Below are 10,302 nucleotides of genomic sequence, written 5' to 3' on the forward strand. Positions count from 1 at the left end.
TCAATTTGCTGGCTAGTTCTATACTGTTTCTACAAACTTTCTATACAATTTCTATACAATTTCTATACAAATCTTATACATATAAATATTCTATACAAAAATTATACAGTTTTGATATACAATTTATATAATAATTGTATACTTTTTTTACACATTTTATACAATAATTATATAATTTTCATACACCTTTTATATATTTTTATGTATACATTTTATACATATACATATTTGATATAAATATATAATTTCTACACATATATCTTATATAAACACATATTCTATTTAACAATTACATCATTTTTATATAATTTAATTATTATTTCTAAACAATAAAAAATTAAAAATTACACAAATGCACAACTTATGTTTCCAATATTACAAAAAATTCCAACTCCTTAAACATATTACAAAAATCCCAATATATATATGTCGGCTATGTTATGTATATTAATAGGGAGAGAGTAAAGTAATTAAAAAAATAGGAGAAAGTGTAATTACTTTCAAAAGAGTTGGTATTTATGTTATTTATACATAAAAAGTAGCAGAATATTTAATCAGTTAAAAAATTTATAGCAAAAAAAATTAAAATATTTTTAAAAGGGTCGAATTGCCCAAGTTGAATATTGTATCATTATTGTATATAGACTGTATCAGTATTGTAGATGGACTGTATATGAACTACATAGGTCAAATGATCCAATTTAGGAAATGATTATAATGCGAAAATAGTATATCCGCCTGATCACTTTTTAAAAAGTTTTCAAACTTGAATTATTTATTTTTAAAAGTGCTATAAAATGTGCTTTTTCCATAAATTAAATTATCACTTTAAAAAAGTTTATTAAATAGTATAGCTAGGTGCTACTAGCTAGTTATTAGTCATTTAATTAGCACCAGCTTTGAGAGAGAAATTAGATTAAGATGGAGATGGAGAAAATGAGAAGAGGGTTGGTGATGCTCACCTTTATGCTACTTTGCAGTCACCGGCCGGCTACGGCAGAGCAGGTAAACTCATCATATATATATATATATACAAGTTACTCTTAATTTTGTTATGAAATTTCCATTTTTTCTCCACTACTTAACGAGTTTGCCATTATTAATTGTTAAAACAAAGTGGTAATTGGAATATAAAGTTCTTCTTAAAAGCTCGTTGTTTCTACTGAATCATATGAACTCATGAATATTGTTAAAAGTGCTAAATTGAAGTGATTCTAATTAGTGCAAAACTTGTGCGTACCTTACTATTTCACTAGATTTTTCTGAATCATATATTAACTCTCACTAGCACATATCTAACTTAACTTTGTTCATCTAGAGTTTGTGAAGTGATTCTAATTAGTGCAAAACTTGTGCGTACCTTACTATTATCACAATCTAGTCATCGGTCAAATTTGTAAAGTTATCGGTCAATGGCCGGGTTGCGATAAAAGGAGAGGTTGATTTTTAAGACAAATTTTGAGAGAAATGATTTTCACCTTTTTCTCATATTTAATTGACTTAAATATTTTGAAAAATATTTTTCTCAAATTTAAAAAAAATGACTTTCTTTTGAAAATAAAGAAAATTATTATTCAAAAATTCTTTTTCAATCTCACTGTATATAACTCTCAAAATAATCCATCCACCCCGATCTCCGGTCTCCTGCCATCGCCATCCAAAAAAAAATTATTTTTTTCTTCTCACCTCATTCCCTACCCCACCCCCAACCTCTACCATCCCCAAAAAATATTTTTTTTTTAAAACAAAAAAGTCAAACTTTTTTCTACCCCACCCCGCAACCTCTACCATCCCCTTCCACAAAATATTTATTTTTTTAAACAAAGTGTCAAAACTTTTTTCTACCCCACCACACTTACCAGCCGCCCCTTCCCCCGTCCACCCCTCCAACCCCCAAAAAAAAATTGTTTAAATTTTTATTTTTTATAAAAAAAAAAAAAAAAAAAAAAAAATTCTTGCTCCATTCCTACCACCTATTCTGACCCCTAATAATAATAATAATTTTTTAATTTATTTTTAAAAAAAGTTTCAAAAATCTTTTTTACTACACCTTTCTTGCCTATTTGAACTCATTATTTTTTTTACTTTCCAACCAAACATACAAAAATAATAGTAAAAAAACAATTTATTTTTCATAAAAACATTTTTCAGAAAAATACCAAACATACCCATAGTGTAAAAGAGCATTTTACGCTGATGGTCTATATACAGAGGCGAACTCAGAATTTGAAGTCTGTGGGTGCACCAGTATTGTCAATGATGCGCATAAGCCTCGAAGCAAGACTCAAAATGTGTTGATCGCTAGCCTCACTTAATGTGCAACTTAGGTTCTAATTTCTAATACATACTTTCCCTTGTCAGTCAATGAGGCTTTTTTAAGAGACGGACTATTTCACTTTATCAATTTTTTTTTCTTCATATTATTCGTCTTGGACTAGACATATATTTATATTTTTTTCTCTTTATGCTTTTTTTGGGTTAGATCTCACGCTTTATTTGTATTTTGTGCTTAAACACAATAGACCGTGAAACTTTTTTACGCTTGTTGCTTTTGATAATATTGTGGTGCACAATATTATCTTAAGACATTAGAAAAACTCTCAGTGTCGATTAAGAGATATTATCATATTCAATTGGTCGTCAAAGACATAAACAATGCTGAAAAAATAAATATATAGGACAAGTATGAGTTCTAAGCTAATAATGTTACTTTCTTATAATATGAGGTTTATTTTTAAGATCTTTGGATAATCATTTGTAGTAGCTCAATGGTAAAGAGGGATTCACTTCATGGGATGGTTGCAGGTTCAAATCCCCATTCCAATATTTTGATGTTATAAATTTTAGTACTAGAAAAAATATTGTTATAAATTTAGTAATAGAAAAAATATCAAAGTGTACTAGCATTCAACTTAATGTAGTAGTAAGCTGTTAATCTGAAGATTGAAAATAACGACCCAGGGATCAGTCCCTGGTCGCGTGGACGGATATGATGTCTTCAACCAACACAACAAGGTGCTCTAGCATTCATTTGTGGGTGCACTATTAACTATATCTCAATTTCTGAAGGTATATACACATGTATACGTATAATTTTTTCGACGTTAACGAGTGCACGTGCACCGCCATTAATAGTTGTGGGTCCGCCTCTGTCTATATATCTATATATATTGAATGCAGATAAGTCTTTTCTCCTCAATCGATACATGACACAGAGAACTTTCTATAAACATACAAACTAAAGCAGCAGCAAGTTGAAGCAGCCACTACGACAGTATCTGAACCCAGTGAGAATGATAGTTGCATGAAGTTCCTGCTATGCGTGAAGAATCCAAGTAGCAGCTGCATAACAGAATGCTGTGATTCATTCAACTTCAATGCTCCCCCTCTAACAAAATCTATCTGCTGGAGTGTTGCGGAGCAAATGGATATAAAGGCTTTAACCGGTCTGCAAAAATATTGTGGCTTCAAGGCTCCTCCTAGTCCACATAACCAAGTACTACTACTTCCTCTATCACCATTTTTACTTGTTCGCTATTTACTTGACGCACACCTTAAGAAATAAAATAAAAAAGTAATTTTATTATATATCTCAATCCTATTATACAACTCATAGCTAAATGTTGAGAAATGAATGTAGTATTTAATAACCGGGGTAATATAAATACAATATAATAAATTATTGAATGATGGACGGAGAGGAGTAGAAGTACTAGTATTAATTACTTCCTAGGCCTCCCCTTTCATATTAGTTGGCCCCTATGGATTTGACATACTCATTAAATTTTTTTTAATTAAGGTTTATTTATCAAATTAGCCTTATTAATTATATTTTGAAAATATAAATTTAAGTTATACACTTTATTTAGTCATTAATGATAGAAACAATATTAGAAGAACATAATAATATTCTCTTGATTTTATAAAAAGGACAATTAAATCAAAACTCAAACATTTTTAGAAAGAAAAGACGAAACGGAGGGTGTACTTAATTAGGTGCCTACCTTCTTTTTGCATTAAGAGTTTTGGTTGGATGGAACTCCTTATGGTCCAAAATAAATGAATTTTTTAATCAATGACACTTATTAAGGAAAAGAAATTAGGACGTAAATTTCAGGATTACCCTTTTAGATAATATCAGATGGTTCTTGAAATTTTAGTCACAATAAAATAAAGTCAAATTAAGTTTCTTGAAACTCATAACCTAGACATCGTAAATAAAAGATAAAATTAAAAGAAATTTTCAATATATCTATTGAAGAATGAACAACACACTTATTTTGGGCATTAAAATATAACTGAAAGATTTATTGATTTTGGACTAGAGGTAGTAATTAAATTCATTCACACATCCTGCATGTTCTTTCTTGAATGTCTGTTTTGCGTGTGTTACAACCCACATTTATTACTTGTTTGAACATTGTAGTACTAGTTCAATGCGAAATACTCCCTCCATCCCAAATTGGAATCATATAGCTATTAAGAAAACAATGATTGGTAATGTAACTTTACCATTTTGCCCCTCTTAATTATGTCTTATTAGTTTCAATATTGATGGATGACTAATATCAAAACACCATTTATTTTCTTAATGGTGTACTCTTAATGATACTCCTTTTTACAACATTTTTCAAGAATGTTAATAACAAGGAGTAATCAATTACACTAAGGTATAATGGAAAAAAAATTGTCTTGTCTTGATAAGTAAAAAATGACAAGTAAAATGAGACATCAAATTAGAAAATTTGGGATGGATAAAATGGGACGGAGAAAGTAATTAATAAGTTCTAGCTGTCATCCATCCCAAAGTAATGCGAAAATCCTGTTGTAATTGATGCAGGAAATCAACCAGCAAGAGGTGATTGAAACTAGCAAACCCATAGACAACAAATGTAGTAGCAACCAGCAAGTTTGTGCAGAAGATCAAGAAAAGTTAGAGAATTGCATGTCCAACACACCCTCCATTGACCAAAATTACCCAACGTTTAACATTATGCATGGCCCTAACGGCGGATACTACAATTACGCTGAGGATTCAATCAACCAGCAAGAGATGATTGAAACCATCAAAGCCATAGCAAACAATAGTAGTAGCAACCAGCAAGTGGCTACATGCTGTGCAAAAGATAAAGAAAAGATAAAGAATTGCATGTCAAACACAGACTCCATTGACCAATGTTGCCCAACATTCAACATAATGCTTGGCCGTAACTGCGGATGCTACAATTACGCTGAGGATTTAGACAATCAAGTTCTCATCACACTTGAGAGTTACTGTGATGTCACTAATCCATGCAAGACTGCTCAAGTAATTAATAAGTCCTCTGTCAACGTTTTTGAAACTTAATTCCTAATTAGCGAATATTCACTAATGCATGTTTATTTTTTGTTGGTTTCAGGTGATGTAGGATTCTGAGAGGGGGATATTGGAGGTAATCTAAAATAATATGTATGTATCGTTTTTATTATATGATGACTGATCGAGCTCTATGTAATAAATTTTCGTTGTTATCTTTAATGCACACTGTTGTGAGGATCAGGACAAGGTATTTTCAAAGTGATCGTTTAGATTCTTTTTCAATTTTTCCTTTTCTGATTATCTGTCGAAATTACAGTATAATACGATACATTACAATAAAATATGTTATGATGCAACGGGTAATAACCATCCAAACAAATACAATGCGTAAGTCATTACACAATTATGAGAGTATCACTTAGGATATACACTCAATTTTCAAGTCTAGCCAAATTTCTTACATGTACCCCCATTGCCTGCATTATTTTTTGTAGAAGACTTTATGCGGAGAGAATATCATTTTTAGTAATATAAGATTCGAGCTGGCCACGTAAAAATTAGTGTATCAAAATATGATTCACTTAATCCGTCCAAGTTTAAACAGGCTCTATTGGCGATATCTATTTTGATCCATCGCCGATTTTATTCATCTAAAAATTAGGTGTATATTGCTCAAAATTGATCCATGAGAAATTTTATCACTTTCAGATTTAAAAGCATACTTTTATTTAATATATTATTTATAATCATAAAAAGGAAAAATAATAGTAATAAGGTACTTAAATATTTATAATCGAAAGAGTTTGGATTAATTATAACCGGCTTTACAGCTCAATTAACTTTTGGACGGGTCATTTTGACTCGCTCAAATTCGCCCATCATATTCATAGTGTTTCATCCGTCCAAAAGTAACGGAAAACTTTGACAAAAGGGCCAAATTGGTTCACTTAGCTAAACTTGTAGGGCGAATTCTGCAACCTCTGGCATTAGAAGAATGTACTTCATTAGGAGTGCTAGTTAGCGATAAGCATGAAGGAGTGTGTTTATGGTCTTTTGCTAGAGATAATTAGGGTGACATTAAGGCGTGAAATCAGTCGAGATGAGTGAAAGTTGTATTGGACATCACAGTCATCAAAAACAAATATTCCCTCTAACAATGTATAAAATCAAGCACACGTGCAATTATGCGAGTTTAGCGTGGCAAAAAATTGTCAGTTAAAGGGTCGTTTGGTAGAGTGTATAATAATAAATAAAAAAAAATGGTGTATTAGTAATGTTTGTGTTAGTTATACCTGCATTAGTTATGCTTGTATTTTTCTTATGCAGTGTTTGATTTGAGGTATTAAAAATAATATATGTTGTATAATTTTTATAAAAAAAATTTTGTATGACTAAAATACCCTCTCCACCTCCTTACCCAAACCAACGAATTGGACTTCACTATCCATCAATTCTTCAAACAGTTTATATCCATTCCCTCTCCATTAAAAAAGTTTGTATAACAAAATTTGATATTTTTCATTTTCTCATACAGAAGAGATAGTTGGAACATGAGGGAATTAAACAATTTTTATGCACAACTTTAGAAAATCACCAAAAATAGTCATGATTTTACAGATTAGCGTGAAAAATTAAGCAACAAAAAATTCAAAAACAATATTCAAAAACAAAGAATGCAATTTCACATTCAAGCTCCCAATAACAGAACATTTAATTCTAGTGTAGAAGAGCAAACAATATCTAATTATCTAAAAAGAAGAAGACGATGCGGTGAAAATTTTTCATATTTTTCCATGGCAGAGTAGAGAAGAGAAGACAAAGTACAAGAATAAAGGTAAAATACAAGGAAAATGAATATTCTAGTAGAGATTTGAGGGAGAATTTAGTCATTGAATTTTATTTTTTCATTGTTGAAAGCTATGAAAAAGGAGCAAAGAGCCATGGAAAAAAGATTTGGGGAAAATATTTTAGTAGAGCTTTGAGGGGTAAATTTGTCATTTACTAATTAATACATGTGTTGAAATACTTGGTATTACTAATACATAGGAAATGATGAGTTTTAATAACACACACCTTAATATACAATAGTGTGTATAACTAATGCAAGTATTAGTTATGCATAGTCTAAAAAATGATACCAAACATGATATTATTAATACACAAAGAATAATGCATGTATTATATTTTTAATACACTCAACCAAACGACCCCTTAGTGTTAAATCAGACAAAATGAATAACAGTTGAAAAAAAAAGAAGGTAATGAAGCAAAATTTAGCAACATAACATGTTCCAATCAAAACCTAAATTCAGATATGTCATGACCCGAATCGTGGTCTTGGCTGTGACGGGCATCCCAAACCATGGAGGCCCGAGAGCCCTTCTCTAACTGGAAATCATAGACACAATTCATATATTGTAAGGAAATGCAGAAAACATAGCAAAACAGAAACATGGTCAATCTTTTAATCCAACTATATCATACGAAATTAAATTCGAAACATTCAAAAACATATGACACCAGTCTGCGAAATCTCGAACAATATGCAAACAACATCTATCTGTGATCGGGACAAGGCCCTCGGTCGGACCATGAACTAGAAACAAGTGAAGATAAAACAAAGGTCCTCCGGAACGAGGGAGGCTCACCAACTTCTAAATCTGATAAATTGATCTACTGTTTAGCAGGACTCCGGGACTGTGCCTCATATCCTGAAATATAGAGGGGTCAATACAACTGTACTGATATGTGAAACAATCCAAAAATATGTTTTTATATAACATAGGTGAAAGCGTTTCTTAAAACGCTGAACATAAGGTAAGTGAAAACACATGGGCATACTTTAATGTCTTCAAAACAAGTCTTGGAAATTATGACTCACTCTTTATTTTACTTCTGAGATATATGGTGCACCCTACAACCGTACTTATCCACGGGCTATATGGACTCCTCCCTTAACTCGGCGGCCAAGTCTCCAATCCGAGTTTGCCGCAAGAATTGGAATCTGTCATTCGTACTACACCACAGGGCCGTCATCATAAACCCGTATCGGCAAAACACGGTTTCGGGCTATGAGTTGTCTGAACTCCAGCCTTCTTCGGGTAACCAACTAGCTCTCTTTAAGCCCAATTTTAGTTCTTTAAGAACATGTTTCATGCTTTTAAAATATTTTATACTTATTTCATTAAGGACATATCATCTTCGGATATCGTCATACCCCAACTTGCAAGTCGTTCATATCGTGTCAATTTCACAGCCCATCTTATTTAGAACATGCAAATGACCACCAATAATTCACAACATTATAAGAGAGTCATCACTTTGAAATCTCAAAAAAACTTATGCAATTACCTCTTTTGCAAGAATTAAAACATATGGTGGACATGCTAATTGTTCAATCCCATGCAACTCTTCTTTTTAATGCAAAGAGTTTAATTATAGCAAGAAAACTCCCCCCTCATTATATCATAAAACATGTCAATCATTATGATGTTGAGAAACTTACTTTCAAAACATAGTCCATGCATTCAAAATCACGCACAATTCAAATAAACAATATATTTCATAACAAGGGAGGAAGTTCATTAATCATGCTCTCAATTTAACCCTTCAAAAGATAATCGAAAATACATGTATATATGTGTGTGTAATTGCAAATTCAGTTTTATATAAAGGGAATCTAAACCAACATATACTTTCATCAAAACAATACCATGATGCATATCATTCAATCGTTAAGAAAATTATTTTTCGAAAACATGGATGTATATCTTTAAGTTTAATAAGAAGATTAAAACCCATGCCCATGGAGTTTAAGGATAGTCCCACATATCTTAGACTACTTAGTTTGAAGAATAGGATCCGAATCTTGATTTTGTTTCTTGGAAATCTTGAACTTAAAGTATGGATTCTTGATCTTTGAGAGGGATATTAGAGTTCTGTTCTTGATAAGTTTGAGTGAATTTGGGCATATTATGCCTAAAAGATGTTTTAATGCACTGTTTACGCGACTTGAATTTGTAGGGAAAGACAAGAATGTCCCTCAGAATTAAAATATTTGTAATACCTCAGAAAATTTTTTCGTTGAAATTTTGTGCGTAAATGTGTCGGGATCCTATCTTCAAGAATGATTTATAATTTTTCTGTTTTTCATTTCTTAGATTTCGACGCACCATTTCGTAGAGCATCGAATAAGCTTTCCAACGATATGTGGATCACCCAAAACGGACACTCGACCGATGAGTTATGACCATTTCGATCAAACTACGACCATTCCGATCGAACTGTGAACAGTAAAATGTGCAGGAAAAAAAATACCGCAGGTAGGCGATTTTTTTGGTCAACTTCAAACGATCATAACTCCTTGTACATAATGAAATGTGTGAACTGCTATATATCAACGGAAATCCCTGAGAGTCTTCTTTCCAATAAAATTGATTTCATCCAATTTGGACATTGGAGTAAAAAGTTATGGTCAATTTACTTCAGCCTATCGGATAGATCACTGAAGGACAGATTCGAGTTTTATTTGTTTCTTAGGGGCATTTTGATCTTTCATCACTCTTTTAAACCTCTATAAATACCCCATTCAGCTGAGAACTTGTATTATTTTCCTCTCATTTCTCTTATATGTATGTATGTATGTATGTATGTATGTATATATATATATATATATATATCAAGTTAGGGTTAGGGTTTTGAATTGGGAAAATTAATTGGAGGCTTTGATTCAAGAATTCCTTCCGTCAATCTCTTCCGGCCACGAAATCTAAGGTATGCAAGTGTTTATCTATGGGCTCCTTTCGTCCATAGAGCCCACAAATCCTTTTTCAAAGGCTCAAGATACATGTGTACATATTTATATATGATTATACTTTTTAAATTTTCATTGTGTATGTGTGTAGTATTCATATGATGGTTGAGATATATGTGTGGGATGATTATGTGTGTTGGTTAAAGTATATGTGTGTAGTATTTGTGTGATGGTTGGTGATTATGTTGTT

At 31.7% G+C, this 10,302-nt stretch overlaps 1 protein-coding gene across 2 annotated transcripts; it reads left to right on the forward strand.

The window, feature by feature from the left end:
- The first annotated feature begins 806 nt into the window (after window positions 1-806).
- Window positions 807-5,581, forward strand: LOC107845387. 2 transcript variants are annotated; one of them, XM_016689689.2, is made up of 4 exons: window positions 807-1,005; window positions 3,248-3,496; window positions 4,841-5,308; window positions 5,400-5,581. In XM_016689689.2, the coding sequence occupies exons 1-4, from the start codon at window positions 922-924 to the stop codon at window positions 5,406-5,408; spliced, it is 810 nt and encodes a 269-aa protein (XP_016545175.2). In that variant the 5' UTR covers window positions 807-921; the 3' UTR covers window positions 5,409-5,581. The 2 variants fall into 2 exon arrangements, with proteins under 2 accessions (XP_016545175.2, XP_016545167.2); XM_016689681.2 differs by having other exon boundaries at window positions 828-1,005; window positions 3,245-3,496.
- The last annotated feature ends 4,721 nt before the right edge of the window (window positions 5,582-10,302 follow it).

This window comes from Capsicum annuum, chromosome 8 (assembly GCF_002878395.1).
Source record: "Capsicum annuum cultivar UCD-10X-F1 chromosome 8, UCD10Xv1.1, whole genome shotgun sequence".
NCBI lineage: Eukaryota > Viridiplantae > Streptophyta > Magnoliopsida > Solanales > Solanaceae > Capsicum > Capsicum annuum.

Excerpts from the sequence above, each read along its gene's own strand:
- LOC107845387 (XM_016689681.2), top strand. The coding sequence starts at position 922 with ATGGAGATGGAGAAAATGAGAAGAGGGTTGGTGATGCTCACCTTTATG. Across the intron at positions 1,006-3,244 it reads GGCCGGCTACGGCAGAGCAG|CAGCAGCAAGTTGAAGCAGC; the intron begins GTAAACTCATCA and ends TACAAACTAAAG. Across the intron at positions 3,497-4,840 it reads CTCCTAGTCCACATAACCAA|GAAATCAACCAGCAAGAGGT; the intron begins GTACTACTACTT and ends TAATTGATGCAG.